A 17622-nucleotide genomic window follows, 5' to 3' on the forward strand; every position below is an offset into this window, starting at 1 on the left:
AGAGATTGAAAGTCCCGACCAATCACAGCTGCGTATTTTAGATTTCTGTTTGACCAATAGCGTTGCAGGCTGCGAACGTTACAGCAGGCAGCTAACACTGCAGTGCAGCAGCCAACCAGCAACAAGCTAGTCAGCCTGACAGCTCACAGAGAAATATGGATGAAATAACTACACAAGTCAACTGGTAGGTCGACTGCAAATTATTAGAGGCTGTCTTCGCTATTCTGTCCACCGTTCTGCGGCGTTTGACATGCCGATATGTGCTGCAGTTTCGCCCGCTCTGTCCAGCCTGCCTCCGTTTGCTTAAAAACCTGTAATAAACCAACTTAGCCAAACTGAGCTAGCCCGCTAACCATCTGAACGCTGGTTAGTTGAAGCTACCTTGCAGCAGTTTGATAAGTTAGCCTCACTGACCCCTCGGAGTTGATAGGCAACGTTCCCCGTCCGCAATATCGGATGTGCTGGCTGACACCGTCGATAAAGCAGCTAATGTAGCTGTTATTACGGAGCTTGATCTTATCTTTCGCTGTTGTGTAAATTATGCTAAGTTAATGAGTTATACTGTTTAACTTTCACCGTCCAGAGTAGTTGTCACAGACAAGAACCAGCACATAACATAATGCTAATGCTAAACACTGACAACGTGAATATTTGTGTTTATGTTTGGCAGCTGTCAAATCCTGATATGAATTCTGGGAGCTGAATTATGTCATGAATGTAATATTTTTCTGAAATCAACTGTGTTCTCTGGCTTTTTTATGCGTATTCTCCCTCTGTTGCGACAGCTGAGCTCGACTTTCAGCTGTTAACATGAAGTTAGGAAAAGGGGAAGTGTGAATCATAGGCTTAATGGTACTTTCTCTTCCTTTGGTGTCCAGCTGTCAGATTGATCCCCTCCACATGGGCCCATAAACATGTCCACAGATGACAGTATCTCTGAGGATGTTTCCAGCTCGGGGGCTTTGAGCCATTGCCACGTCAGTGCCGATGGAGATGTGGGAAAGGAGAGTGAGACCTCTTTGGTGTCCTCAGAGGGGACATCGGCCTCTGGGCTGGCAGTTTCAGAGGGCAGACACACGATCTCCCAAACAACAGGAGGCACTGTGGAGAGCAGACCCATGGACATCACACCAGCATGCAACAAAATCAGGTGGACTAACTAAACACACACATGCGAGTGGAAGATAGAGAGACAGTAGGTTGTAGAATCAATACAGTAATATATCCATTATTTATAACAGCTTGATAGTAGATCACAGGAATACTTGAAAGGATGTTTCAATTCCAAACATGCAGAACCACTACAAAGCAGCAACTATTCAAAACAAACTTAATACAAATGAATACTTAACAAACCAAAAGCCATTATGGAGTCAGGAGCCCCGGCAAATTAAACAAAAGCTAGGGCAGTGGGCTGTCGGATTTGGGCTGCTCCCCTAACCTAAACTCCACAAAACAAAACCAAAAGCGGGAGTAGCGATGACACCCAATTCAACATTTGACTAGAGCTAAAGCTAAGAGGACAACATTGTCAGGCTGGAGCTGTTGGAGGAGACACCAAAACGCTGCTCTCTTTGGCTGCCTGTCCCCCGCATGTGAGTGACGAGTTTGTCACTGAACAAAACCTTGACACAGAGGCACAAATGACATCCTAAAATGATCCCGGACGAGAGAGAGCAGGCTTCCTGGAAGAGTTGTGTCTTTTGTGGAAGTGTGTTGTCACAGACTCTTCAACTGCTTACTTGGCAGAATGAGTAAAACGCTCCAACAGAACAGGATAAGTTGTTAGATGATGTAGCCGTGTCACACGTCATGTTTATTTAAGGTTGGCTTAAAAGCAAGGACATTTCAATTCGATAAATGTCTGTTCCCGCATCTTCTCTTTCCCACTTTTCATCTCTGGTTAGAGACATTAGGACGTAAGGATTTATTGAAAAACTGAGAAACAGACAAGAAATCTAGCATATTGACAGGGTTGTTTATATCTTACAAGTCACCAGAGGGAAGTGGGGTTGACATGATATCAGGTGTGTAAAGCTCTCTGCAGACAACTGTATGCCTCCTAACTTGTTCCAACTCTGTGAACTTATCTGTGGACTAAATTAGTAGTTTCTAAGGTTTCTAATACACTAAACAGATGTGGCGAAACAGGAGTGGCAAATGCCCTCATTCGTCAAAAAATGCAGCACTTGAACACACCGCAAAGACAATGTCCATCCGCCAACTAGGAAGTACGAGTAACTTCTAGTCGAGGCATTAGTTTAGATTTTAGTATCAAGCGTAGCTTACGTTTATGCATTTGGCAGACGCTTTTATCCAAAGCGACTTACACGGGGGGTCTTGCCTAAAGACCCCTGCTGGAGGTAGTACCTTTCATGCAGGGGATTTGAATCCAAGTCACCCACATGAAAGGTGGCAATCTTACCTCTACACTATGTGTTGTACATTTATGTTTTTATTGAGACTTTTAGCTTTTTGCATCAAAAATAAACTCAGTCATTGTCACAATAACGTCCAGAGCTCAATTACTGTCTATATTTCTATCTCACTGACCGAACTGATGCTGAATCGGCTGAAAAGTTGCCAACGGCGTGCGACCGAGCCGATGATGTGTGACCTCTCTCTGAAGAGGTTTCTGTAGATGATGTGAGTGGTGAAGGGGGTTCAGTAATATGAACAGAACTGATCTGTGCTGTTAATGTTAATGGGTCCTGACATTGTGACCTTGGACCAGTTTAGAATCATGATTTACTGAATAGTAACACATCTCCCTTTGGAGGAAAAAGACACACAGGTTGAAGGTAAACATGCAAACTTAAAATGCAAATTAGCGTTGATGTCACTGATACATATTGGACTTTGTTTCCTGTTATGTCAGTTTCCTGAATTTCTCTGAACTTTATCAGGAGACTTCATTTTGACGCCTCTTTATGTGACAGTTTTGTTTAAGTGTTGCTTCGAGACAGGGTGTTCCTAATTTTGGCTAAACTGCGAAGGTGAAAGAAGGCAGTCCTAGAAACTTGTTTTATATGTGCTTCAAAGGACAGATTCTGGTCAAAAATAACTCAAAAGGTTCCTCACTGTAGCACTAGAAGCCGAGGAAATGCCATCTAGTAACCATATAGCTAGTCAGTTTCTTCCTGAAGCGCTCAGATGTTAGAGGGTGTCAAGCGTTGGTCTTTTAAAAGTCTTTTCTCAAGTTTTTTCAAAGTTGGCCAGTGTATGAGGCATTAGCTGATGATGTCACATACAGTGTCGGCAGGTGAACTCCGTCAGTAGACAACACGAACAGGAGCACACAGCCAGCAGTTCAACATCTGGGCTGCAGAGATGGTGATTCTCACATAATGGACAATACTGCCCATCTTCCACATAACATGGTGCTGAAACAGCAGAGCATGTTCAGTCAGAGGCTTCTACAGCTCAGCTGCAACATAGAACAAAACAAGAAGTCATCCCTCCTCGCAGCAATAACCATAAATCTCGAAATTATTCCATAGCGCAGCATCCAAACCACAAAAAAAATCAGTGTTTTAACAGAAAAAAGCTAAAAATTATTATACTACTCCTACCATCCCTTCTAAACAATACGTTTCTGTACAATTTTGTTCCAGAAGTCTTTGTCTGAGCACAGATGAAGCATTTGAGCAAGAAAAAAACCTCCCGTTCATCAACCCAAGCTCCCTGGAGACCCTTCGGGCCCTGGTGCAGGAAATCCAGAGCAATGGAGAGACAGACCCTGAGATCTGGAAGGATTGTGAGGTGGGAACATATCACACACTTTGGAAAACAACCGTGTGTGAGCGAGATCATAAGTGCACACTCGTGATATTCAAAGTGAGGTCGGTGGAGGGGTTTTGCTGCTTCGGCTGTTGTTTTTGGCAGCTGGCAGCCTCGTTTTTGGAGCTGTCGCTTCTGGTTTTTTGTGGGGATCACACCTGACAGTTAGGCACACGCACACACATTCACAGACCACAGCCGCTGATCTTTTCAGACGCAGGATGTGATGTGCAGCGATCAGACAACTGTGATGCTCAGTCCGTCAGGCCCTTTAGACTCGATCTCAGGGGAAAACGCACTCCAGTCTGATTATTAAATTACTTCTCGGTCAGATCACAGGAGAATTATTGCTCTTTATATCATCTCTTTGATAGGAGTTTGTGTCATAATGGCAGTTAATAGCTGCTTCCTTCACCCAGTGCCTTCTTACTCAGTGTGTTTAGCTTAATTATCTGGGTGATTTCTAAGATAGACATCCCCAGGTGGATGCTTATTTCCAGGCAGTACAGTGTAATAAGTAAGACGCTTTGCATGTGTGCACATGTCCGTGCACCCGGACACGTGCACACATGTTGAGTCACGCACAGACGGTCTGTGGAGACCCACATGTATCTACCCAGATGATTATTTTTGCATCGCAGGGACTTTTGAGGCAGCAAATAAACTGTCTTTACATTATTTTCTACAGGTTTATGAGTTTAGGTTTAAACTTTTTACGGGATTCTTAGAACTTTGTCAGTAGTTATTGTTGCAGATCATTTAGAAGGTGTCTTTTCTGAGGGCTTATTGAGATGTATGAGACAGGCTTTGGTCAAAAATAATTTTTACCGACATACACAAAAGAGATGCAACCAACAGGGCTCAACGTGGCTCCTCATCTCCTCCTACTGTTAAACAAAAGCATTATTCAAATTGAACTTTTTGTACCATTTAGTGATATGTTCTCACTGGCTTTTATGTTCTGGTTTAATGGACAGCACCATGGTCAACCCTGTTGTTGTATAAAAAGTGCTTTATAGATAAACGTGGTTTGGTATTATTCAGCCTGTAATACTCTACTGATGCTGTTCCACATGCTTCTTCAATATGCTCAGTGTCACAAACCAGAACAAACTCACTCACATAACCAAAATGATAAGACTCTCCACTCTGAACCTCCCAGAACTAAACTTTAAAGCCATTACACGCATTGCAGATGCAATATTACAAGACACCACCCATCCACTCCACCGGTTCTTCATAATCCTTCCTTCTGGACAGAGATGCAGGACACTAACAGCCTCATTCCCTCTTCTATATCATTCTTAAATAACAGAAACATAATGTAAGTGTGTAAGATGTTATAAATGTATATTTGTAATTTTTTTTTTCCTATATGTATATGGCACACATGTGAAAAAGAATCTCCCCTCTGGGACAAATAAACTAACTAAATAATGTCAGTGTATGGCAGGGATACCCATATCTGGTCCTCGAGGACCGCTGCTGTCCTGCAGGTTTCAGATGTTTCCCTGCTTCAACACACCTGATTCAGATCAATGCATCATTAGCAGCCTTGTGCAGAACTTAACAGCCTTTTGAAGAGATCCATTTCATCCAAATCAGGTGATTTAAAGCAGGGAGACATCTAACACCTGCAGGGCAGCAGTGGCCCTCGCAGAACGGATTCGGTGTTGTCCCTGGTGTGTGGTGATAAGAGATGAAGCTGATACTGATCTCAGCTGATTTGCAAAGGGTGTAGTAGCATTTTGCTCCGAGTAAGGATGCTTGTTTCTTTTCTGCAACAGAGTCGATGGCTGCATCTGTTTCAGCTGGTTGAAAAGCAATACCAAGAACAAATATTAGCTCAGCAAGAACAATACCAGTGCCAAATACAGGTAATCCTGCGTTTATCATCGCGTCCTGTCATATTTTCTGGGTTCACGTGCCTGTTTTCTCCTCTTTGATAAACGTGTGCATTTTTTTTTCCAGTTGATTCAGGATGAGATTAAGGCTCTGGTTCAGCTCCAGAACCGCCAGGCCAGTGTCCAGCCGCACACAGACTTCTCTCCAACTCCGGTGGCCAAAAGCACCTCAAACACAAAGGGATACATTTTCCCTCTCATTCCCAGTGACTGCACAGTTCTCAAAAATGTGCCAAGTGACTGCCTGGCAGCCCCTGTCCACACTTCCTTTAGCTCCCCTTCACCTCCACTTCCCAGATCAGAGATCAACAACCACGGGGAGGAGCGGGCAACCACCGTGCTCAGCAGTGGATATGGCACCCTGACGGCTTGGGAAACGGGCCTGGAATCCGCCGAGTCTCCAGGGGGAGATATGGAGGATGGTCAGGGAAGAGATCAGCATCCGTGGAGAAGTAACCTGCATGAGGACACAGAGACAGCTGTGATTGGGTGCCAGCAGGATCTTTCCAATGAGAAAACCGTCAGCGTGAATGATCCTAATCCGTTAATGTACCAGCAGAAAACATCCGGGTATGTCAGAGCTCTTTGACAATAACTACAGTTGCTTAAATGGGTCCTGTGGAGTTCTCTATTATACAAACAAAACTGCTATTAGTCAGTGGAAGATGGTGTATTGCATCATTTAGAGTGCATGCCTTGTCTTTGTGGACGTATGTTTACAAAACAAAGTGGGCGCCGACCCATTGAGGACATTTTTTCATGGCTCTATTACAGTTCTGCTACAGAGGACCTATAAAACCTATAAAAATATGACAGACACAAAATGAGAACTTTTCCTAATCCTAAACTTTTCAACTTTTGGCCCGACAACATCGAGGCACAAGTTTGTTCAGATTATTTGTAACAACAAGAAAAAAAGTCTCAGCAAATTGAAATACACATATAAATATGTATTTTCATATTTAAAGCAGTGCTAGGGTTGCTGAATAGAAGATAAATAGATTAATTTCCCATTTCGAGGACAAAGTCAAAATGTTGAGAATAAAGTCGGAAGTTTGAGAATAAAACTTGTAAAACTTAGAGAATAAAGTTGAAATACTTTGAGTAAGTTTATTTCAGCTGCTGTAATTATTTATGAGGATCTTGTTGTATATGTTGCTGTGAAGTACAGAAAAATGTCAATTAACTGGAATATTTGGTTAATGTTTTTCATCTCTCGTCTCATGGCTGCTTTTTAAAAAATATATATATATATTTTTCATGTCAAAGCTTTTAAAGATAAAGTTCAATTTGTTATAATCCCCAAATAATTCAATTAAATGCAAAAAAGACCCATCTTAAGATGGTGAAACTGCTGGTACTGAAGCAGGTACAGTTTCAGTTTGACTATTTTAAACCTTGCAGATGTTAAGATTGAAAAACCATCCATTTCCCTTCTTAACCTGACCCGTTCTGTTCTGTCGGCAGAACCAGCCAGCAGTTGACCTCGTGGGCCCAGAGGCAGAAGCTCAGGCCCAAGAAGAGTAAAGCAGGACAAGCTTCACCCCAAATCCCTGAGTACCAGGAGCAGCCTTGCAGCCCCAGAGAGCCCAAACCAACCCAGGTGGAAAGCACCGACTCCCAGGACGAGGTACCACTCGCAGAATAATGCTGGAACAGCGCCGAAGGCTATATTTGTTTTTCTTTTCGGCACATTTGCCTGTTGTGGTTGTCCTGATGGCATTCCTGCTGCTGAGTCTAATCCACTCATCTCTATTGGGTTTCAGTATCGACCCGCCGGGCCACCGTCCAGCTCGTTTTCCCTGAGGAGGAGTGACAGCCTGATGTCTGAGGCATCAGGTAACAACTCACTGACTCAGACAAAACGCAGATTACGGCTGTTTTTATTAAAGATGAAGCAACTCTGCAGTGACTTGAGCTGGCAGTAAGATGGCACCACTTCTTCATTTTTACTATGAGAGATCAGAAAAATATCCCCAAGTCCTGAGTAACGAGGAAAGTTTACAGTTGGGAGTGAGTTCAGGCCTTTACAGAGCGGGTCCAGGGGTGCATTGAATTCACACCGCCAGACAAAAAGAGAGCCTTGGGAACAAGGATGCAGGATAGAAATAATTTTATCTGGGTAATCTTGTTGTCTTGAGGTCGAAATTGTTACTTAAACTGAAAATGTATTAATTTTCAGGACAGTTACGGCACCAGTGTGGGTGGACATCAGTGGTGCTCAGTGGCAAATAATAAACACACTTTACTTCTTACTCTGATACGTTGATTGTGTTTTTTTTAGTATTTTAGAGTATCCTTCAGTGCCAGACATGTACAGTATAATAAATATATAACATCAAACTACCACATGAATGATTTAATGACAGAAAGTCTTCTGTTTGTCTGCATTAGGTCTCACTTATTGGCGTCTGAATGAATGTGAACTGTACCGCCCCCTACCGGAGAGCTTGGACAGCGGCGCTTACCTCCTCCTGCAAGAGGCATCCATGAGTCTTGTGAGTATTACAGCACACCTGTCAGTGTTCTGCCTTATTTCTGTGGTTGTCACGATACAAAAAATTTAAATCTCGATACCCCTACCAAGGACAATATTCCATACATGATGTCCTTTCTGAAACAGCTGCGGGGAAATGACAAATCAAGAGGTATAAAATGTTTCTGATAAACAGCTCCAGGTTCATTTTTTTACTTTATTGCAACGCTTTCATGTTATTCTCCTCCTATTAATTAAATGATGAGAAATTGTCAAACTTGTTTTGTTTCAAAGGAAAATGTCAAACAAAAATGCTGAAGCCAAAGAAAATAAGAAGTCAGTTTGTTATTTCTGTAGATTAAACAGTTCATCATCAAAACATTCATCAGAGATGATGTGAAGAAGGAATAAGTATTAATGTGAGCAGCTGAAGTTATTAGGTTGACATGTCAGAGTCACTTCCAGTGAGCTTCTGACTCAGATATATTCACCTAAACTCAGGTATTTGAATGGTTAGAATGAAGTAAATGGCAGCTCCTCCAGGATGACGTGTTTGGATGTGATAACTTTTTAATGCCATTTCACTCTCTTCTGAGGACTGATTAGTCAGTTCGGTGTTGTTCTCTCTCACGTTTAAAGTTTGTGGCTGAATCGGTGAACTCGTTATCCCCACAAATGTTGGGTCTCAGCAGAAATCGTTCATGAAACACTCGGCGCTCCTTTGCCTCATAAACTGCACAACAGCTTCATGTCAGAAGGAGCTCTCAGCCTCCTGTTTCCACTAAGTGAGGACTGATCTCTGGAGGCTCTGAGTGCTCGTCTCTCTCTAAAACAAATGGAGAGAACTACTCACAGGATGGGCTTGAATAGATTAGGAGCAGCGTGGAGTTAAGTCTCCGAACATATACTAGATGAAGGTTTGCGGTTTACCAGAGTCTGAATGAAATCGGGGAGAATCTCACGAGAGTTGTGGCGCACTCCCGTGATCTTGGTCGTATGGTGTAAGGTGGTCATTAAACTCAGTCCAGGCTGTTTTAAGGTGGTCTAACTTACATATTGGAATTACAATAAAATCCATCATTATCTTCGGAAACCTAGAGAAACTCAGACATCCCTCCCCCTGACGACACTCTCCAGCTCCTCCTGGGGGTCCCGAGGCGTTCCCAGGCCAGGAGGGACATATAATCCCAGTAATGAGTTCTTGGTCTGACCCTGGGCCTCCTCCGAGTTGGAAGTGCCTGGAAAACCTGCAAATGGAGGCAACCAGGATGCATTCTAACCAGCTGAACCACCTCAGCTGACTCCTTTCGATGTGGAGGAGCAGCGGCTCTTCTCCAAACTCCTCCCTCTATCTCTAAGGCTGAGCCCAGCCACTCAAAAAGAAACTCTTTTCAGTCGCTTGTATCCACGACCTCATTCTTTGGATCACTACCCAGATGTGTGACCATAGGTGAGGGTTGGAACGAAGATGGAGCAGTAAACTGAAAGCTTGAAACTGGACCGGAGCAGCATCCTCATTACAGCTGACGGAGGCCCAATCCATCTGTCCATCTCTAACTCCAACCTGAGGAGCAGCTTGGTTGACAAAATCAAACATGTTTAATATTGTTTTTTAAGTATTTGGTCTTTTTAAAAAAAATATTTTTTTATGCAAACTGCGTTGTTCAGTGACTCATGCGCTATTGTCCGCTATTGACACTTCCAGACCCGAAGTAGGGAAAGATGTGGCTGAGTTACCATGGCGACGAGGCAAAAAAACAACAACATACGGTTCAGTTGGACCGAACAAAAGTCGAGCACCTAACTGCTTTATCAACACCACGAATATCTCTACGATGTTTCATCTGAAGCTGCTTGTTGGTCGCCCTCATTGTTAAGACTTTCCACCAGATGCATGATGGGAAATAAAAGTATAGACCCTGTAAAATCTTGAGTATTTGCCAAACCTTTTAGTCAGTGACTTAAAACACATTGACGTGGTCTTTAGAGGTGAGCGGGTGTCGGAATGGTTAGTCTTTTAAAGATATTTTTCAATGGTTGTCACGTGTTTTTGTGGAAAGCATCACTCACACAGAACACACAGATTCTGGTGTTTCATAATAAATATGATGACGATTTTAAAAAGAAATGTATACATCTCTGGTCTAAAAATGGCCAAAAATGCGACATTTGAAGCCCTCGGAACAATAAAAACTGTGTTAAGTTTGTTTTATGCTGAATGACAGAAGTATCAGTGCCACTGCAAATGTATTTCTATTTAGATACTACATTTTAGTTTAGTTTTTTTGATAACCCTACTCAGATCTGGTGATTATTCCAGAGCGTGTTGCTGACACATCTATATTTGTATTTATTTCTGTTTCGCCTCCGTCTCTCACAGACTCCACCTCAGGAGCCTCGGCTGTCTCTCAGAGAGATCTATCAGAACAAGCAAAGGGATTGTAAACACACCGACTGGGAGGGTTCTGTTACTTCCAGCCCGTTGTCGCCACAGGTAGGTCCCATGGCTCGTATATCAGAAATCATTTTGCACTTATGTGTTCTGAGCTGAGCCTCTAACTCTGCGCTTCAGATGTTGACGTTGGACCCGGCAGCTACTACGAGGCAGTCAGATCGCACCTCTGGCTTCACATCGCCGTCCCACTTCAGCAGCCCCTCGTTCGCCGCTCAGCCCCACCTCTACCCTAGAGTGGGGACCCCCGTAACCCCTGACAGCATGGTGGAGAGCGGTCCCAACCCCGGAGATACGGACTGCATCTCCGATAGCTCCAGTGTTTCCGCTGCCGGACCTTCCCCCGCCGAGGTGCAAACTTTACGGGGGAACGTATCCCAAACAGTCCTGTCTACCTCCAGGGATAAGACCCAGCAGCCCCCACAGCAGCGCAGAGCCAGCGCCCCGTTAGCCAGTGAAGAGGAGGGCAGTCGCACCCACACCAGCACCCTGAAGCCCTTTTCAGCCTCTGGTGCTTCTCTGCGGCCTGCAGTCGGTCGGCACGTGGAGAGAGCTTCATCCCTGGAGGATCCTGTCGTCCTTTCTCTGTGAGTCCGGCGCATAAAAGTTGAAATATCAAATTATTGTCGTCGTTTGTCCGACTGAACAAAAAAACAGCTAATGTGGTCAAATTACTCCTAATTACCAGTTTGTTTCTGAAAAACAAAACGTTTAACCTTTAGGAGCATTTAGTGACATTTTGTGCCATTCAGGTTTTACTTTTCAGATTAGAATTGTTTTCCTACGTTTATCTTAACATCAACTAATGCATCCCTTTATGTTAAGATTTAATTTGGACTACTAGCTTTTATATTTGTCCACCAGATGGTGCTGTTCTTTTTTTAACCATTCAAAGCTTACAGCAAATATCACAGCTGCATATGAAATCAATGTTGACCCACATCAGGGCCTAAGAAAAATAAGAATCAGACACTCCTTAAAGTATATCTTATGGAAGCTATTTCAGTGGAGCTATGCAAGCATACTGGCCTTTAAAGGTTTAAAATCCCCAAAATATAACGAGTACTTGATATGTGTAAAGGCGGAGTCAATTAACGTAGAAAAAAATATTACGACGTAGTGTTTTTCGAGCAGTTTTTGGGAAACTGAGACTTTCTGTGGTTATTTAAGGACCTCTTAAGGGTGAAACTTGTCTTTTCAGTAAAAGTCTTCATAAAACAGAGTATGTGGACCTCAGGTAAGCTTCCACTTATGAACCAAGAATAAGTAGACAGAGTACAGAATACACGTGAACATGAAGTTAGAATTTAGGGATTTAATTAAAGGTTTTAAGCTCAGAGACACATGCTCAGAGGCTCATTTGTCCGAATCCAAAGTTTTTTTTTAAATTCCTTTCACAACGTTAAATGACTTCACACATGTATACATTCCATTTATCTTTTCCTTTTTCCAGGCTGAGGCAGAACCTGAGAGAGAAGCACTCCCGACATGTGGCCGATCTGAAAGCGTATTACGAGTCTGAGATCCAGATCCTGCGAGACAAGCTCAAACTCAGAGATCTGCCCCAGGATTTAGAGAAGAGCAATCAGACGCTAACAGAAAGGTTAGCCTGAACTTCCTCAATGTATTTATTATGGTATCCTCGTGTTTATTATATAATACGGAAAAGAAGGCCAAAACTTCTGCTACTACTAACATTTTTTCACATTTCACCGTTTTTCTCAGTCAAACTGTTGTTAAATTTTATGACAAAAATAAGTGAGCCTTGATTATTGTTTCCAGTGTTCAGAATAACCCTCAACGATTATTTACTTTCAGTAATTACTGCATTAGCAACAATGAAATGTGAAGCAACGGCACCACTTTAGGAAAAAATATGGAACATGAATGAAAAATGTGATGCCTTGATGAAAATATTTCATGTTATTTTGACATGAAAGGGAGAAAAATTTAAGTTTTGGGGGGTTTTAGAGTCAAAATCCTGGATCTTAAAGACACAAATGTAATCAGAGAAAACTTCACATGTTCCTGTTATGCTTCTGTTGGATTCATTCTTATCTATTTTTGTTTTATTTTCAGGTGTAAACACCTGGAAAGAGCTCTAGCTGACGCCACCAGCCACATACAAGAACTAGAGGCAACAAACAGCTCGCTGGAGAAAAAACTGGTATCCTCAAATGATTTTTACACTATTTGGTATGATTAGTCTGCATAAAGTAAACGGTGTGTTGTATTAGTTTGTATACAACCTCAGATGAACAACATGTGACTTATTACACTGTGTCATTACAAAACTAAGACAAATAAGTGCACCCTCACTGCTTCCACAGGGTTAGTAGCAGCTAGGTGTGAGCACCTCTATAAAAGCAGAAGTTTAGTCAGTTTGCTGGTCTGGAGCATTCAGCTGTGTGTTAACATGATGCCAAGGAGGAAAGACATCCGCAACGATCTTAGAGAAGCAACTGTTGCTGCCCATCAATCTGGGAAGGGTTATAAGGCCATTTTCAAACTATTTGTAGTCCATCATTCTACAGAGAGAAAGATTATTCACAAGTGGAAAACATTTAAGACAGCTGTAAATCTTCCCAGGAGTCGACGTCCCAGCAGGTTCACCCCAAGGTCAAAAACCCAAAGAGCTACATCTCAGACTCTACAGGCCTCAGTTTGCATGTTAAAGGTTAAAGTTCATGACAGCACAATTAGAAAAAGACTGATCAAATATGGCTTGTTTGGAAGGGTTGCAGGAGAAAGCCTCTTCTCTCTAAAAAGAACATGGCAGCACAGCTCAGGTTTGTAAAGTTACATCTGAACAAACCACAAGACTTCTGGAACAATGTCCTTTGGACAGACCAGACCAAAGTGGAGATGTTTGGTCATAATGCACAGCAGCACGTTTGGAGGAAACCAAACACAGCATATCAGCACAAACACCTCATACCAACTGTCAGGCACGGTGGAGGAGGGCTGATGATTTGGGCTTGTTCTGCAGCCACAGGACCTGGACACCTTGCAGTCATTGAGTCCACCATGAACTCCTCTGGATACCAAAGTATTCTAGAGTCAAATGTGAGGCCATCTGTCCTACAGCTAAAGCTTGGCTTAAACTGGGTCATCAACAGGACAATGATCCCAAACACAGCAGCAAATCTACAACAGAATGTCTGAAAAAGAAAAGAATCAAGGTGTTGCAATGGTCCAGTCAAAGTCCAGACCTCAAGCTGACTGAAATGCTGTGGTGGGACCTTAAGAGAGCTGTGCATAAACCAATGCTGCAAACTTCAATGAGCTGAAGCAACGTTGGAAAGAAAAGTGGCACAAAGTTCCTCCACAACCATGTGAGACTGATGACATACAATTACTTCAACCTATTGCTGCTAAAGGTGCTTCTACAAGCTGTTGGGTCAGGGAGTTCACTTTGTTTTTCACACACTGCTTCTGTATTTTGTTAAATTTTTTTTTTTCTTAAAGTCACTTCAACATGTTAATAAAATAACTGCCCGTACTTTAATTCGTATGAAACTTATCGTTGTTAGGCAGAATGGCCAGAGCGCTATGCTGTTGCGGGCGCCACTGTGAAGTCCTTGCAGCAGCGACTGGAAGAAAGCAAACGCTCGGGTAAAGAAAAAGACGCCCTGGCGGCGCTTTTGAAGACCCGCGTGCGGCAGCTGGAGGAGGCAGCGCAGAAAGCCTGCAGGGAGGCGGACGAGAAGGAGGCGAGGAGAGACCGAGAGTACAAGATGCTGCAGGATGTGAGTCTGAGGGAGAAATCATCTCTAACCTTTGTCTTTATTCAGTTTGTAGTTGAATCTTTTTACTAAATTAAAAAGCTTTGTTTTTAGTTTCTGTGCGTTTCCCTACACTGATTCAGCCGTTTTTTTAATTTAACTTGACATTCATTTGGCAGTTTTGGAGTTTTAGTAAGCAACAAACGGATTAATCTGATTGAAAACTGATTAAAAATGAGATTTTTCTCAGATTATCTTCCCATCATGCACCTGGTGGAAGTTCTTAACAACAGTGAGATCGACCGATAAGCAGCTTTTAGCCACCGCTGCACTTTTACGATCAGCTGAATAATGTTAATAACACAGCCAGCTGCTCCTCCTTTTGTTCGCTCCAATTGAACCATACGTCCTTTAGCCTCATCACCATGGTAACCCTCAGCCACAGCTTCCCCTGCTTCCTGTTTGGAAGTGACAATGGCGCACGTATTGTTTGAAAAGGCTTATGATGATATTAAACATGCCTGATTTCGTTATAACCCCAAGATGTGAGAAAGACCGCCTTAAAACAGCCCGCTTTGAGTTTTATAACCAACTGACACAGATCTGGGGAGAAAACTGTCTACAACTTTAAAATCGATTGGGGGGGAATAATGGTGTCGGGCACGGCTGGCTTTAGTTGGATGTCAGTCCAAACTGCGAAAAGTACTTTTTTCCCCCTGAACGCTCTGTTTAAAGTGTCACTGATCATCATCAACTCTCCTCTTTTCTTCGACAAGTCACTGAGTTTGTTTTTCACACCTTACTGTTGCTGCTCAGGATCTCCAGCAGTAGCTGCAGCATCTGTGTTACATTCAGCATCATGTTTGGCTGCAACTTGGTGCAGAAGTTAGGTTCTGCTCTATGATTTTTACCCCTGCGAACCAAAGAGCATGAGATCCTAGCTGTGAATTGTTGGAGATGCAACGATTAGAGTGGGAGGAAGTTGATTTCGTGGATTTTTCTCTGTTCACGGTGATGCTGGCCTTCATAATTCTCTTTGGTTTTGTTTCCTCAGCTGCTCGGAGAATACGACCTCCTGATGAAGGAGCACGAGGCAGTGAAGGTACCGACTCACTGGAATCCTCTTTCAATATTTTCTTTGATTACCTCTTTAGTTTTTTATACCTTAATGCCCTTTGTTTGGCGTTTAAATCTGCAGAACAACCTGCTGTCCGCAGAGAACAAGCTGGTCGATGCTAACGATCACATGTCTGAGCTGAAGAGGTGAGAGTTTTAGCTGTGTTTTTGGTGCATTCTCCGCATTCTGCTTTGCTTATTGGTTCAGGTTCATTGTGTTAAATATCAGAGGAGCTGTGCAGCACTCTGTGATACTGACCTGGTGTTGGTTTTTCATGAATCTGTTTGTTCGTGTCGTGGAGCTTTAACGTTGACAGATTTATTTTATTAATAGTGTTTCCTGCTTCTCTATGTGTTCATTTAGCATTTTCTTGTCAATATGTTGATATTGTTTGGACAATTATTTAGTGAGATCAGCTTTACTTACAAGAATAATTTTCTAAATGAAGCCATTTATCACTCAATTTAGGGCTGAAACGATTTACCGAGGAACTGGATAACAAAAAAATCCTCAAATAATGCAAATAATTTGCCTCGATGCGTCGTTTAATTCCCATAAACATGTTCTGCTCAGTGTTTCACTGTTTCACACGGACAGTTATTACTGTCGCACAAGTTTGTAGAAGCTTGCTTTGATGGAGGAAGCAGGAGAAAATGATGAAACATGTTTAAAGTTTGGGACCATTTCAAACAAAAGAAAAGAGAAAATGAGCATCTCACAGAAAGAAGCCAATTCACATGTCGAGTCCACTGAGCGCAACAAACACAAGAGAGCATTTCATGTTAGTATTTGAATGGAGATGAGAAAAAAAAAATTATTAAATGGACGAAACACGATATTTTAAATGTAAAATATTAAATTTTTAATATCAGAAGTTGTTTTCCCTCATCTAAGAAAACTTCTGGCCAGTTTGCTCCTCTCTGCCGCTGCTCTCAGCTGCTTTTCTTGTTGGAGCTCCTGTTCAGACTCCTCGCAGAAGGCCTCTACGAGGTTGAACTGATTGAGGTTTTCAGCCTCTGCTCGGTCCCTCAGACGTCTTTCTCTGTGGAGCATCAGCAGCAGCTGATGGATATCAAGATGAAGCGTGTCCTGATGGCTTTCATCTGACCCGACCGCAGCTGGATGCTCTTCAGAGACCTTCTGGAAGTTCTCCAGTGACTCCATAAGAGCGTCTGCGATCTCCACAGCCTCCAGTTTTCCGGCCTCACTTTGGGCCCTCAGCTCTTTCTCCTTCTGGAGCTCCTTGTGGAGATTCTCCAGCTCCTGCTTTGCATCTTTGAGTTCAATGTTGAAGTCGATGGCGAGCATCTGCATTTCAGCCTCGTGTTTCCTCTTCAACTCCTCCACTTGAACTCTGCTCACCTGGTGTTTGTTCACACCTCCAGCTTTCTTCAGCTCCCGAATCTCCAGGAGCAAAGCCTCTTTTTCCTTCCTCTCAGCTGAGATCAGGTCTTCGTAGTGGAGTTTAAGGTCGTTCTTCTCCAGCTGAACAGCCTCCATTTCCCTGTAAAGGGCCTTGATCTCCTGCTGATACAGGCTGCAGATGTCTGAGTGCAGATGTTTGGCTCTCAGTTTCTCCATCGTCTCTCTGTACATCTTGAACGTGGTGCTAAAAACACTCGTGTCCTCACAGTTCTCTGCAGAGCTCTGCCTCTTACACACTTCCAGAATGTGACGTCACAGAAGCATCTTATGGGGCATGTGACTGCTTCAAAGCTGCCGTGGCAACATGACTCCTCCTCTGTTGGAGGTTCTGATGGGCCCCGCACCAAACCAGCTGGTCCCAGATCAACATGCTCACTGATAGATGATGGACAGTACTGTGTGCCACTGATTTAATGAGACTCAAACTGACAAACGTGCTCATAAAGGGTTTTTCACGCCAACGGTCGCCACTTTTTAAGCACGAGGCAGCCATGTTGGGTTCAGAGGTCGTTCTAACGGGACCCTCCATCTGACTCCTGTTAGGAGGGTTAACAAGCTGAACCCTCAGCTGTCAAAGTAACAGAGCATCACCCTGATCACTAACTTTTAAGTAATAATCATGAACTCTGAAGCTGGAATAAAGGAATCACATTTCTTTAGCATGAGTCTGTCTCAATTAAGAATAATCACAAATTGTCTCAACCTGACAGAAGTCCTAATAAACAGTTTATCATGGCAATAGT

At 43.0% G+C, this 17622-nt stretch overlaps 1 protein-coding gene across 1 annotated transcript in view; it reads left to right on the top strand.

Annotated features, from left to right (window-relative positions):
* The first annotated feature begins 65 nt into the window (after positions 1-65).
* Positions 66-17622, top strand: part of LOC140276902 (M-phase phosphoprotein 9) — a 29502-nt gene continuing 11945 nt past the window's right edge. The window contains exons 1-15 of the mRNA XM_072371751.1: positions 66-184; positions 879-1150; positions 3615-3762; positions 5568-5657; positions 5752-6254; positions 7152-7314; positions 7451-7523; positions 8079-8182; positions 10541-10654; positions 10733-11199; positions 12066-12215; positions 12692-12779; positions 14146-14361; positions 15392-15439; positions 15536-15600. Coding sequence (XP_072227852.1) covers positions 915-1150; positions 3615-3762; positions 5568-5657; positions 5752-6254; positions 7152-7314; positions 7451-7523; positions 8079-8182; positions 10541-10654; positions 10733-11199; positions 12066-12215; positions 12692-12779; positions 14146-14361; positions 15392-15439; positions 15536-15600 — 2465 coding nt within the window. The 5' untranslated portion in view covers positions 66-184; positions 879-914. The remainder of the gene's footprint in view (positions 185-878; positions 1151-3614; positions 3763-5567; positions 5658-5751; positions 6255-7151; positions 7315-7450; positions 7524-8078; positions 8183-10540; positions 10655-10732; positions 11200-12065; positions 12216-12691; positions 12780-14145; positions 14362-15391; positions 15440-15535; positions 15601-17622) is intronic.

Source organism: Leuresthes tenuis, unplaced genomic scaffold (assembly GCF_036924035.1).
Source record: "Leuresthes tenuis unplaced genomic scaffold, fLeuTen1.0.hap1 SCAF_19, whole genome shotgun sequence".
In the NCBI taxonomy this organism is placed as follows: domain Eukaryota; kingdom Metazoa; phylum Chordata; class Actinopteri; order Atheriniformes; family Atherinopsidae; genus Leuresthes; species Leuresthes tenuis.